We start from the raw sequence: 14688 nt of genomic DNA on the forward strand, positions 1-14688 counted from the left end.
GCTTTCTTTATGGTCCAACTCTCACATCCATACATGACTACTGGAAAAACCATAGCTTAGATTAGATGGATCTAAAACCATAGTTTAGATTAGATGGACCTTTTTCAGCAAAGTGATGTCTCTGCTTTTTAATACACTGTCTAGGTTTGTCATAGCTTTTCTTCCAAGGAGCAAGCGTCTTTTAATTTCATGACTTCAGTCACTGTCCACATTTGGAGCCTAAGAATATGAAATCTGATACTGTTTCCACTTTTTCCCCATCTATTTGCCAGCCCCTGGTGACCACCAATCTACTGTTTCTATGAGTTAAATTTTTTTAGATTTCATATATAAGTGAGATCATATAATATTTGCCTTTATGTGCCTACTTATTTCACTTAGCATAATGCCCTCAAGTTTTATCCAAGTTGTTGCAAATGGCAGATTGAATCATTATTGTTACTTTATCCTAGTGTTACCAGAGTTGGGATGAGAAAAGGGAAGGCATCATTTACATAATCATTTGCTTAATCATCTACATTTATTTGCATAAGTAATATAAATCTATTTGAGCACATGAGAGGCAGATGGGAGGGGAAAGGAGAGGAGCCTGGAGAGGGCAGGGTTGGAACTTCGGAAGGGTCTTCTGGGTCGCAAGGGTCTGCTTCCCTTTTGGAATGTGGGATGACAGCATCCAGGGAGACAGGAGAGACAGAGGCTGACCTCTGGACTTGAGGGCACTGGGGCTACGAGGGGATACACACTATGAGACTGTCACTGGAAAGAGCCAAAGAGGAAAGGAGAGCAGGCTGCAGGAGCACAACTCAATGCACTTCTTTCTTTTCTCTGCAGCTGCTGTTCCCTCTGCCAGTGGCCCCAGCCCAGAGATGGGGAAGTGGGAGCTCAGGGCCAGGGATCAGCAGCTGTTCTGCTTGGCTGCTGGCAGGGGTGCAGCCCAGCACACAGACGTCTTTCTTCTTCCTCGGAGAGAGTGGGAGGCCGCTGTAAGTGGAGCCTTGTTTCTTGGTCTCTCCATCCCCCAATTATCAGAAGGAAACCTCTGTGCGGTAGTCTGTCTCCCACTCCCAGACAGGGCTCGACCACAGGACAACACAAGAGAAATGACCCCAGCCTATTAGCACCCTCTTTTAACTTTTGAGCTTTTAACTCTTCTAACTCTGGGCTTCCCTGGTGGCTCAGATGGTAAAAGAGTCTGCCTGCAATGCAGGAGAGCTGGGTTCAATCCCTGGGTCAGGAAGATCCCCTGGAGAAGGAAACGGCAACCCACTCCAGTGTTCTTGCCTGGGAATTCCCATGGACAGAGAAGCCTGGTGGGCTATAGTCCATGAGGCTACAAAGAGTCGGACACAACTGAGTGACTAACACACACTATTCCTGCCATTTTAACTCTTGAAGAGTTAGGCAATTTGGCAGACCCCAAGGCCAGAGGCTGGCTTCAACTGGAGGAGGTAGTTTGGGAGGAATCTTGGTCTGATGTTCAGAGTTATTTGTTTCTCTGCCTCCAGAAGAGTTAGCAAAATAGGACTGCTGCTGCTGCTGCTAAGTCGCTCAGTCGTGTCCAACTCTGTGTGACCCCATAGACCGCAGCCCGCCAGGCTCCCCTGTCCCTGGGATTCTCCAGGCAAGAACACTGGAGTGGGTTGCCATTTCCTTCTCCAATGCATAAAAGTGAAAAGTGAAAGGGAAGTCGCTCAGTCATGTCCGACTCTTAGCGACCCCATGGACTGCAGCCCACCAGGCTCCTCCTTCCATGGGATTTTCCAGGCAAGAGTACTGGAGTGGGGTGCCATTGCCTTCTCCGGCAAAATAGGGCAGTAATTGCCAAACTTTTAAGATCACACCTTCTCTGGTTTAAAGAGTAAGAAGAAAGCTAGAGAATGAATGAGAGAATGCACTCTTAGTGTGACTTAATATAGGCATGATAATTTTTTCTCTATGGTTGCTAAGTTGTGTCTGACTCTTCTTCGACCCCCATGGACTGTAGCCCCCCAGGTCCTCTGTCCATGGGCTTTCCCAGGCAAGAATACTGGAGTGGGTTGCCATTTCCTTCTCCAGGGGATCTTCCTGACTCAGGGATGGAACCCACATATCCTGAACTGACAGGCAGGTTCTTTACTACCAAGTCACCAGGGAAGCCCAGGCATTATAATTACCTTTGTCTTTATCGTGGAAAAAACTTGCAGCCCTTACTACTGTAGGGCACTTTTCTAAATATTCTTTAAGTATTTTGTTTTCACAACAACTCTGTGTGGTAGGTATTATTAGCTCATTTTACAGATGAGGGAACTGATGCACAAAAAGGATTCTTGCCTAAGGACACACAGGGGCAAACCTAAGATTTTAACTCAGACCATCTGATCAGACAGTCTATGCTCTTAACTAGTATTCCATGAGATATATACTTAGTTATAAACACACACATATGCTACTGTGATTACATGTAGTTTATGAAACATAGACATACAGTGACATTTTAAAAGATGAGGGTAAAAATAAATATAAATAGAATTTCTACTATATTATTTCTTTTTTACCCAGATGGATTGTTTTATAATCCCTCGCCTTAGGGACTATTCTGAGAAGTTGGAGCCTGGTGGAAAGACCACCACAGGCTTGGGAAACAGGAGATGTACCATTGCACAGTAACCCACTGGGCTCCCATCCTTTCCAGCACAGGGGCCCTTTTAACATAAAAACAGTTTTGCAAGTGCTCATATAAAAGTTATACCTTTTGTATATGTTGACTGAGAAAGGACTCAATGATTAAAGCTATCGAGTAACACTTGTACTTTTAAATGACTTCATTTTATCCGCTGCAACACTGTGGACAAAGCATGTTGCCCTCCATATCTCAAAAAATGCACCAACCTAAGGCATCTGGTCCCATCACTTCATGGGAAATAGATGGGGAAACAGTGGAAACAGTGTCAGACTTTATTTTCGGGGGCTCCAAAATCACTGCAGATGGCAATTGCAGCCATGAAATTAAAAGACGCTTACTCCTTGGAAGAAAAGTTATGACCAACCTAGATAGCATATTCAAAAGCAGAGACATTACTTTGTCAACAAAGGTCTGTCTAGTCAAGGCTATGGTTTTTCCTGTGGTCATGTATGGACTCGAGAGTTGGACTGTGAAGAAAGCTGAGCGCTGACAAATTGATGCTTTTGAACTGTGGTGTTGGAGAAGACTCTTGAGAGTCCCTTGGACTGCAAGGAGATCCAACCAGTCCATTCTGAAGGAGATCAGCCCTGGGTGTTCTTTGGAAGGAATGGTGCTAAAGCTGAGACTCCAGTATTTTGGCCACCTCATGTGAAGAGTTGACTCATTGGAAAAGACTCTGATGCTGGGAGGGATTGGGGGCAGGAGGAGAAGGGGACAACAGAGGATGAGATGCCTGGATGGCATCACCAACTCGATGGATGTGAGTCTGAGTGAACTCCGGGAGTTGGTGATGGACAGGGAGGCCTGGCGTGCTGCAATTCAGGGGGTCACAAAGATTCGGACACAACTGAGCAACTGAACTGAACTGAACTGAAGAGTTAAGTATTATGTTTTATTCATCGGACTTGCTGAGGACTTATACCAGGAACTTAAGATAATTCTAAGAGGCTGTCTTCCAGGCTTAAGCTGTCAGCATGCTCAGTCACTTTAGTCTGTCTGACTCCTTGTGACTCATGAACTGTAGCCCACCAGGCTCCTCTGTCATGGGGTTCTACTGGCAAGAGTACTAGAGTGGGTTGCCATGCCCTCCTCCAGGGGATCTTCCTAATCCAGGGATCGAAACTGCATCTCTCGCATCTCCTGCATTGCAGGCAGAGTGGGTTGCCATGCCCTCCTCCAGGGGATCTTCCTAATCCAGGGATCGAAACTGCATCTCTCGCATCTCCTGCATTGCAGGCGGAGTGGGTTGCCATGCCCTCCTCCAGGGGATCTTCCTAATCCAGGGATCGAAACTGCATCTCTCGCATCTCCTGCATTGCAGGCGGAGTGGGTTGCCATGCCCTCCTCCAGGGGATCTTCCTAATCCAGGGATCGAAACTGCATCTCTCGCATCTCCTGCATTGCAGGCAGAGTGGGTTGCCATGCCCTCCTCCAGGGGATCTTCCTAATCCAGGGATCGAAACTGCATCTCTCGCATCTCCTGCATTGCAGGCAGATTCTTTATAGCTGAGCCACCGGGGAAGCCCTTAAGTCCTCAGCAAGTCTACTGAATAAAACATAATTCTCAACATTTTAGGTTGTGCATTTTTTCAAGTTGACAACAGTATCTACATCATGTAGAAAAGCATCCATATACATGCCAGTCACATTCATTTTTCAGTCTATATACGTCCCTTGGTGTGGTATGGATTTCCCTGCTTTTTATAATAATCCCTGGCCCCTGGGGGTACCCAGTTTTTGTAGATGTTGAGATCTGCACGTGTAGTGTGAACAGTCTGTGTTCTGGAACCAGCCAGGCCTGGACTGATTTTCAGTGCCAAGTGTGTGTCCCAAGATGAGTAACAAACCTTTTTGAACCAGAGCTTCCCAATTTGTAAAATGAGGATAACACATCCTTGCTTGTTTGTTGTAAGGAGAGCTCCATAGCAAAGTCTCTAGTGTGTGTTGACACAATACATGGTAGTTGTGGTTCTCAGAGGGCTTCCCTGGTGGCTCAGATGCTAAAGAATCTGCTGCAGTGTGGGGACTGGGTTTGATCCCTGGGTTGGGAAGATCCCTGGAGAAGGGAATAGCAACCCACTCCAGTATTCTTGCCTGGAGAATTCCAAGGACAGAGGAACCTGGCAAGCTATAGTCCCAGGAGTTGCAAAGAATCGGACACAACTGAGCAACTAACACACACACACACACACAAACACATACATGGGTTCTCAGAAGTAGATCTCCTCTGAAGCCGCTGCTGCTGCTGCTGCTAAGTTGCTTCAGTCGTGTCCAACTCTGTGAGACCCCAGAGACTGCAACCCACCAGGCTCCCCTGTCCCTGGGATTCTCCAGGCAAGAACACAGGAGTGGGTTGCCATTTCCTTCTCCTACTGAAGTTTAAATTTAGTTCTTTCCAAAACTTTAGGAGGGTCCTGGCAATTTTGTGATTTGTAATTTTGTATTCTTTTTCCTAAAGAGGGGCTCTAAAATTGTATATATTTCAGGCGCATGTGGGTCCTCCCATTAGTTTCTGGCAACCCTTTGGCTCTAAAAGGGTCACCTGAGGGTCAAGGTGCTGTAATGCCCAATGGAGTGCCCCGTCCCTCTGAACTAGGAGTAAAGGCAAATAGTGTGAGCGCATGGGAACTGCTGAGTTCCCAGAGAAGAGACTTCAACAGCTACCGTCCAAGAAGATGCAAAAGTGAGAGCACCAAGTATTAAGCCTCATTGGGGTGTGGGTGTGGTGAGGAGCAGGAGTGGTGTGTGTGTGCGTGTGTGTGTGTGTGTGTGTGTATGATGGGGACACGCTGAGAAGGAGCAGAGATGCTTCCTGAATCCACTAAGCTCTGTATGGCAACCATATCAGCAGGGATTCCCTTCCCCATCTGCCTAGTCAGACCAGAATTAAGATCATCTCTTAGTTGGGGTCTGAATGGTATCCTGAGTTGATGGTTCTCAATCCTGGTTGCACAAGCAAATCAATCTTGGGAGCTTTGAAAACATCCTGATACTTGGGCCCACCCTAGAGATTCCCATTCATTCGGCTTTGGGTTGGGCCCAGATCCTGGTATTTTTACAAGTTCCCTAAGAGATTCCAGTGTGTGGTCAGGAAAGCCATTGTCTAAATTAGTACGAGCAACTTCACCAGGACGGCAGCTGCATAAACAGCAGCAGGTGGCATAGACCTTTCTTAGGACAACTGTGGGCCAGGAACTGCATTAGGAACCAACACACCTAAGAGCTAAGACTGTGGGCCACAAGGAATTTGTAGCCTACTCAGGGAGAAGCACACAGGCTGCTATGATGCTTGGAAGAGAGACTTTCATTTCAGCTAGGATGTGTCGAGGAAGACTTCCTGGAGGAGTTACCTGAGTCATAAAGGATAAAGTAATTATCCAGATAAAGAAAAGGGGGAAAAAAAGAGTGGTCCAGACAAAGGGAACAATCCTTGAATAAAGATTTAGAGGTATGAACCACATTTAGAAGGTGTGATAGTTAATTTCATGTATGAACTTGACTGGGCCTTGGGGTACCCAGATTTATTATTTCTGGATGTGTCTGTGACTGGGTTTCTGGATGGGATTAACACTGAACTGGTAGACAAAGTAAAACAGATTGCTTCTCCAGTGTGAGTGGGCCTCATCAAATCCATGAAGGCCTGAATAGAAGGAGAACCCTCTCTCTCTACTTTACTGTATTGGAGCAGGGAACGGGTCTTTCAGGCGAGAACTTGGACTGGAACTATGTCATGGGTTCTTCTGGGTCTGGACTTCTCAGCCTCCATAATCATCTGAGTTAATTCCTTATTTAAAAATCCCTTTTGAATATCGGTTCTGTTTCTCTGGAGAGCCCTGACTGATACAGAAGTTGTATTGGTTGGGGTGGGTGTATGGGAATGACATGCAATTTAGGATTACTAGAGGGGGAAAAAAGTGAGACAGTGAGGCTCAGTCAGGTGGGTGAGAGGGTCAAGAGAACACAGGACCATTGGGCAGTGATAGCTTGCGGTGACGGACGTCGGATTTGTGATCTCCAAAGATTTAGCTTCGGGACCAGGGACCAGGATTGATTACTCAAGAGCTTTTGTGTAGCAGTTTCATTAAAGTATGAAAAGGGACAAGAGAAAGCTTCTGACATAGACATCAGAAGCAGGACAGAGAATGCCCCTCTGGCTAGTGTTAGCAAGGGAGTCACATATTTTTTTCATTAGTTATTACAGTAAATCAAAAGAACGTCTGAAGGTTGTAAAGATCTTACTAGACCCACTCCCATAATTTACATTTTAAGATAACAGGATTAGCCAGAAGGTTTTCAGGAAGGAGAAACTGTCCTCAAGCAGGATACATTGTTGTTATATAATCCTTAGTACAGAGTTTAAAGTGAGTTGTTTGTTGTGTAATCATCAGTTTTCTTAGTCTTAGTTTTATGTGACTAAGACTAAGGAAAGTAGAGGGGGGAAAAAAAGATGTTTGTCCTTTCCTCCTCCTCGAGAATTCCAGACCGCTATCTCCTTGACTGCCCCAGACCCCTCTCTCCTCGGGGACCCCCGGACTTCTTATCAACCTGCCCAGGGGCAGGCTGGCTGGACTGGCTGGAGCTGAGCCAGGTGAGCAGCTCCTGTGAAGAGAAGGAAATGACTCAGTGCCAGTGTGACCACAGGAAGCTCCTCTGGACCCCCAGGCTGTAGGAGGAGGGACCACAGGGCTCTGGACAAACCAGCCAGAGAGGGTGACAGAACAGGGAGGGGGACCACATTTGCTGGGTTTGAGTTCCTCTGAGCTAATGGAAAGACCCTGGGCACATCCTGGAAGGGCTTTTTGACAGAGTGAGACTTCAGCCCATCTTGCAATTCAGCCCCTCCCCTCTCTGGCCTGGCAAGATTCTTCCCAAAGCTATGCCACTTAGGAGCTCAATCATATATGTTTATTCTCAATAATATATTTTGTTTGAAAGTTTTTAAAAAAATTTTTGTACACCTATCTTATCTCTGATAAGGTCCTTTATGCTTCTATGGACAGAAATCTGTTTCTTCTCCACCACTTAGATAAACGTTTTTCTGTTTGTTTTTCTAGATCATTTAACCAATTTGTTTGTTCTAGTTTATATTTAGTGCTCTGACTCACGTTAACACTCTTTACTACGTTCTGGCACTACGCTAAATGCTCTACTTACATTATTTAAGTCACTCCTCAAAAGTACCCTTGTTAGGTAGGTAGTAGAATACGGAAAAGGAGTCCAAAATGGCGGTGGCTAAAAGACAAGGAAGGTCCGAGGACCAGAGTGAAGACTTCAGGCAGAACAAACAGAACAAACAGCACTCCTGGCTAAGCCCAATTTGCATAGGGCAGGCCCAGGTGGAGGAAAAAACATATAAAAGGAGGAGCCAAAGTGCTTTCTCTTGGACTCTCTCTCCCGCGTGCGCTCTCTCTCTCTCTCTCTCTCTCTCCCCCCCCCCCCCACCTCTCTCCTCCCCACCCCCACTCCCGTGCGTGGATCCTCCTGCTATCTTATAAATAAAATGGAGCTGTAACACTGATTTGCCTAAGAGCTGTAACACGGTTTGTCCAAGACCCGAGAGCTGTGACGCGCCGAGGGCTTTAATGTCCGTCGCTCCAAATCTTTGTTGTGACAAGACAAAGAACCGAGGAACATACACTCGCGTGACACCCTCAAGTTAGGTATTATGAGTCCCATTTTACCAAGAAGGAAAAAGAGACTTAGGAATTTAAAGAACCCCACCAAACTTGATCTGATTCCAATTTCTTCTTAATTATTATAAGTAAATGCTTTTTTATACCAATAACTGTCTCAATTGTATTTATTAGTGATTCCTTCCCTCACTGTCCTAGTTCTGATTTGTCACATATTAAACTCTTAGAATTTGAATTAATCTGTTACATTTTTATTTTTCTGATTCAACAACTTGATTATTTTTTAACTTGGTGCTCCATTGCTTTTATAATTACCACTCTATAATATGTTTTAAAATTTAGTAAAGCAAAATCTACAGTAGGGTGAGTCAGTAATAATTATGTTTAAAAAAATTACTTGGCATTCTTCTTGTTACTGTTACTGTGGACTTCCCTGGTGGCTCAGAGGTTAAAGCATCTGCCTGCAATGCAGGAGACCTGGGTTCAATCCCTGGGTTGGAAAGATCCCCTGGAGAAGGAAATGGCAACCCACTCCAGTATTCCTGCCTGGAAAATCCCATGGACAGAGGAGCCTGGTGGGTTACAGTCCACAGGGTAGCAAAGAGCTGGACACGACTGAACAATTTCACTTTCTTGTTACTGTACCAGAGGAATTGCTCTCTTCATTTGTTAGGGACTTTAACTTTCTGAGGTTTCATTTGATAAATCTGCATATTAACCTTGGAAATACTATTATATTTACTTTCCCAATTAACAGTAACTATAGCACTCAATTTATTAATGATCCTGTCTATAATTTTTATGAATAAAATAGGTTAAATAGATTAGGTTAAATAAATTTTATGAATTAGGTTAAATAAATTTTATGAATAAAATAGGTTAAATAAATCAGGTTAAATAAATTCCCATTTGTTTGCTCTTCTTTTTTTTTTTTTTTGCTATAATAGCAACAATAGAATCCATTTTTATTGTATTTCCTTGTTATATATCAGTACATATACTGACACATATATAATATAATACACATATCCATATATGTGATATGCAGTGTGTGTGTGTGTGCTCAGTCGTGTCCAACTCTTTTGTGACCCCATGGACAGTAGCCTGCCAGGCTCCTCTGTCCACGGAATTTTCCAGGCAAGAATTCTGAAGTGGGTTGCCATTTCCTGCTCCAGGGGATCTTCCCGACCCAGGGAGTGAAACTGTGTCTTCTGTGTCTCCGCATTGACAGGTGGATTCTTTGCCACTGCACCAACTGGGAAGCCTGTATAACACGCATATATACCTATACATTTTTTGGAGTCAGTCCTGCAGCTAAACTCATTATTTCCAGTAAATTTTAAGTTACTTTTCTTAGATTTCTAGGTCTATATTCATGTTATCTGTAAAAAAGAGATAGTTTAGTTTCTTCCTTTCTGAAATTTATACATACTATTTCTTCTTAAATAGTTATTGACAACATTTATGGAACAATAAATCTGATTTGAGAAACCAGTATGTGTTTCTTCTTTAAGAATAAAATCAACTGTTTGTTTTCAATACACTCTATTATGTTTAGACTGGAAATCCAACATAGCTAATGTTGCCTTACTTTCCTGTTTGGAAGAACTGAAAATAAAAATAGGGTGGCAGCTACCGCTACTTGGCTGAGGTTGCAGCTGGTGATGACAAGAAAGGGATTGTGGATCAGTCACAGCAAGCATACCAAGAAGCTTTTGAAATCAGCAAAAAGGAAATGCAACCAACACATCCTATCAGACTGGGTCTGGCCCTTAACTTCTCTGTGTTCTATTATGAGATTCTGAACTCCCCTGAGAAAGCCTGCTCTCTTGCAAAGACAGCATTTGATGAAGCCATTGCTGAACTTGATACATTAAGTGAAGAGTCATACAAAGACAGCACGCTAATAATGCAGTTACTGAGAGATAACTTGACATTGTGGACATCGGATACCCAAGGAGACGAAGCTGAAGCAGGAGAAGGAGGGGAAAATTAACCTGCCTTCCAACTTTTGTCTGCCTCATTCTAAAATTTACACAGTAGACCATTTGTCATCCATGCTGTCCCACAAATAGTTTTTTGTTTACGATTTATGACAGGTTTATGTTACTTCTATTTGAATTTCTATATTTCCCATGTGGTTTTTATGTTTAATATTAGGGGAGTAGAGCCAGTTAACATTTAGGGAGTTATCTCTTTTCATCTTGAGGTGGCCAATATGGGGATGTGGAATTTTTATACAAGTTATAAATGTTTGGCATAGTACTTTTGGTACATTGTGGCTTCACAAGGGCCAGTGTTAAAACTGCTTCCATGTCTAAGCAAAGAAAACTGCCTGCATATTGGTATGTCCTGGTGGGGAATAAAAGGGATAATTGGTTCCAATCACAGGTGTAGTTGTGGGTACTTTTTAGGTTTGGAGCATTTACAAAGCTGTAGTAGAAATGGATATCCCATGGATATTGCATGTTAAACCATGTGTTATCTGTGGAATACTCAGACTCAGTGTGCACACTGTTGACTGCAGCTATAGAAGTGTTCCTTTAGTTGTGACCCAATTTACTCTGGATAAGGGCAGAAACGGTTCACATTCCATTATTTGTAAAGTTACCTGCTGTTTGCTTTCATTATTTTTGCTACACTCATTTTACTTGTATTTAAATGTTTTAGGCAACCTAAGAACAAATGTACAAGTAAAGATGCAGTAAAAATGAATTGCTTGATATTCATTACTTCATGTATATCAAGCACAGCAGTAAAACAAAAACCCATGTATTTAACTTTTTTTAGTTCTTTTTTTTTTTTGGTTTTGTGATTTTTTTTTTTTTTGATACTTGCCTAACATGCATGTGCTGTAAAAAATAGTTAACAGGGAAATAACTTGAGATGATGGCTAGCTTTGTTTAATGTCTTATGAGATTTTCATGAACAATCCAAGCATAATTGTTAAGAACACGTGTATTAAGTTCATGTAAGTGGAATAAAAGTTTTATGAATGGACTTTTCAACTACTTTCTCTACAGCTTTTCATGTAAATTAGTCTTTTGGTTCTGAAACTTCTCTAAAGAAAATTCTACATTTTTGGAAATTTATTCCTTATTCCCTCTTGGCAGCTAATGGGCTTTTACCAAGTTTGAATACAAAGTTTATCATAACGGTAAAATACTACTAAAATAACTACTACTGTTCCCAACCATGTCCTATACTCCCTCCTCCCCCTGAAAATTTTTTTCAGAGACGGGGAGTTGATTGAAAAAAGTAATGTTATTCCATTTAAAATTTTGGTATATGGCATTTTCTAACTTAGGAAGCCACAGTGTTCTTGGCCCATCATGACATTGGGTAGCATTAACTGTAGGTTTTGTGCTTCCAAATCACTTTTGTTTTTAAGAATTTCTTGGTATTCTTTAGCCTGTCTTCAATTTTGATCCTTTCTTCTTTCTATTTGTCAGGTGCACAGGATTACCTTTTTTAGCCTCTGTCTTGTCACCAACCATTCCTACTTGGCGGCCATGTACTTGGGGAAAAGGCCGCATGATCTTTCTGGCTCCACTCAATGTCTAAGGACACCCTGCTTCCTTTGCTTGCATCCCACAGACTATTTCCCTCTTCCTATTCACTGCAGCTAATCTCTCCTGAGTTGATGAGATTGTGTTATCTCCCTATACACCCTACCCTATCCTGAATGGTCTGTCATTGTCTTTGCCTTTAAATTCCTTCCCCTTCCTCTCTTTAAATAATGATGGGGCTAAGTAATACCCAAAGCTCACCCTACCAACTATTTCCTCAGTACCTTGCAGAAAACACCGAACAAAAATAACCATTTTAAAAGAGGTGTATTTTTTTTTTTTCTTCTAGAATGTAAGCTCCTCAAGAGCAGGGACAATGTTTTCTGTATGTTCTATTGTGCCTAGTACACTGTAAATGCTCAATAAATACTGATGATGGGAAAAAAAAAAATAGGGTGGCAGTAATTCAAACTAAAATAAGCCCCCCCTCCCAAAAAAAAAGGTATATTATCAGGACTTAGAAGCAATTGTTCCTATGACTTTTTCTGGGCATTGCTGGTATATTTCGTACACATGAGTCTCTTGAATTTGTCTCTCCTTGGATTTTAGATCCCTAGTGCTACACAGTCTGTAGTTATGAGGGTCCCTGCCCTAAGATGCTGATATTTTTCTTGTTACCAGTACCTCTTCTTCCACTTTCCTTACCTGGGAATAAAGGATTTATTCCCACATAAAAGAGGTGAGTTTAGTTTGCATTCCCACCAACACTGCTGGGCATACACACTGAGGAAACCAGAAGGGAAAGAGACACGTGTACTCCAATGTTCATCGCAGCACTGTTTATAATAGCCAGGACATGGAAGCAACCTAGATGCCCATCAGCAGATGAATGGATAAGAAAGCGGTGGTACATACACATAATGGAGTATTACTCAGCCATTCAAAAGAATACATTTGAATCAGTTCTAATGAGGTGGATGAAACTGGAGCCTATTATACAGAGTGAAGTAAGCCAGAAGGAAAAACACCAATACAGTATACTAACACATATATATGGAATTTAGAAAGATGGTAACAATAACCCTGTGTACGAGACAGCAAAAGAGACACTGATGTATAGATCAGTCTTATGGACTCTGTGGGAGAGGGAGAGGGTGGGGAGATTTGGGAGAATAGCAGTGAAACATGTATAATATCATGTATGAAACAAGTCACCAGTCCAGGTTTGATGCATGATACTGGATGCTTGGGGCTGGTGCACTGGGACGACCCAGAGGGATGGTATGGGGAGGGAGGAGGGAGGAAGTTTCAGGATGGGGAACACAGGTATACCTGTGGCAGATTCATTTTGATATTTGGCAAAACTAATACAATATTGTAAAGTTTAAACATAAAATAAAATTTAAAAAAATAAAATAAAATATGCATACCTGGATACCTATTTCCATAGTAAAAAAAAAAAAAGAGGTGAGTTTAAACATGAGATGCAGAGCAGGATTTTGCCTTTCTGATGAATTAATGAACTATATTTCATAAGACAAAAAGCAACCCTAAATTACCAACACCTGATTTTAAAAGCTTTCATCAGGAAGAGATGAAAATTATAGCTAAAAACCTGTTAAAATCTCTTTGGATATATATTATTATATTATATGTATTTCCATTTTCCTGTTAAAGTGATGTCCTATATTACTTTTACTTCTTTGTATGCACGTGTTTTGTGTTTCTAAAATTAAGCATAGTGACTAGTACATGCAAAGTGTTTTTCTCTGCTTTTACTAACAGAAAATCTTAACATTTATGTTCATTAATGAGATGCCTTAACATTTATGTTCATTAATTTGATTTTATTCCTATTCAGATTTTGAAATCATTCATTTTCACTTCATGTAATAAATTGGACAACATGCAACACACACAAACCCGTACATTCAAGGTGTATGTGACATAGACATTTTTGTTGTTGTTCTTTGAAAGTTTGGGAAATTTTTGTGTACCCATCAGGACTACGCATCTTTGTGGGAGTAACTGCTAGTATTTCTCAGTTATTTAATCTTTCACAGGGCTTTATATTTTTGTAAGTAGGCATTCATTTTGGTTATGTATTATATTCTTATTTCTAATCTTATTAATTTGAATTTTTTCTTGTTTTCATTGAGACAATAGTCATTTATTAAAAAACACTTTTTAAATACACATCTTGGTTTTGTTCTTTATTTTATTTACATATATTCTTATTTCTTTTCTTTTCTTTTTTTTTTCTTCTAGTCTTGATTTGCTACTTTCCCCCCAGCTAAATAATTTAGCATTTTAGTTCATTATGTTTATCTTTTTATCTATTTATTAATAAAGGTGCTTACAGTGATCTTTCTACCAATAACTGGTTTGTACAAGGTTTCCCTATGCAACAGTACAATGTTTAAGAGCATGGTCTTCAAAGTTAGGCTGCCTGGGTTCCTATCTCAGTTTTAGGCCTCATCAGCTGTGCTGCCTTGGACTAGTTACTGAACCTCTCTGTGCCTCCAGTTTCCTTATCTGTAAAGTGGAGATGATTTCTAGGATCCACCCTGGAGATCATTTATGTAAAGATTATTTGAGACAGTATGAGTACTTAGCATAGTACGCAGCACATAGTAAGTTGTTAATAAGTGTTAGTATTGGAATTGTTATTGCTATCATTTTTAATTAGAAAATGCAGATTACTTAGTTCCTTCTGTAGGAGACTTCAAAGGGAAGAGGCACCTCCAGTGACAGGTAGGATGAAAGAGGAGCCTGGCGTGCAGGACTGGTGTCTGGCTGAGGGGTGGAGAAGGATCTGTGATTCCCAAGCTGGTAGTGTGGGTCCACAGCTGGAAAACCATGTAAACTGCTTTCAAGAACTAGA

General features: G+C 41.7%; 1 protein-coding gene across 1 annotated transcript; it reads left to right on the top strand.

The window, feature by feature from the left end:
- The first annotated feature begins 866 nt into the window (after positions 1-866).
- Positions 867-11303, top strand: LOC132346097 (14-3-3 protein zeta/delta-like). Its single transcript, XM_059889802.1, has 2 exons — positions 867-983; positions 9920-11303. Exons 1-2 carry the CDS (start codon positions 867-869, stop codon positions 10289-10291), a joined length of 489 nt encoding a protein of 162 aa, XP_059745785.1. The 3' UTR covers positions 10292-11303.
- The last annotated feature ends 3385 nt before the right edge of the window (positions 11304-14688 follow it).

The sequence above is a fragment of the Bos taurus genome, chromosome 1, assembly GCF_002263795.3.
Source record: "Bos taurus isolate L1 Dominette 01449 registration number 42190680 breed Hereford chromosome 1, ARS-UCD2.0, whole genome shotgun sequence".
Taxonomy (NCBI): domain Eukaryota; kingdom Metazoa; phylum Chordata; class Mammalia; order Artiodactyla; family Bovidae; genus Bos; species Bos taurus.

Bases quoted from the DNA above. Each gene is read 5' to 3' on its own strand.
- LOC132346097 (XM_059889802.1), top strand. From the start codon at position 867: ATGGGGAAGTGGGAGCTCAGGGCCAGGGATCAGCAGCTGTTCTGCTTG. The intron at 984-9,919 runs GTAAGTGGAGCC...AAATAAAAATAG, and splicing joins GGAGAGAGTGGGAGGCCGCT to GGTGGCAGCTACCGCTACTT.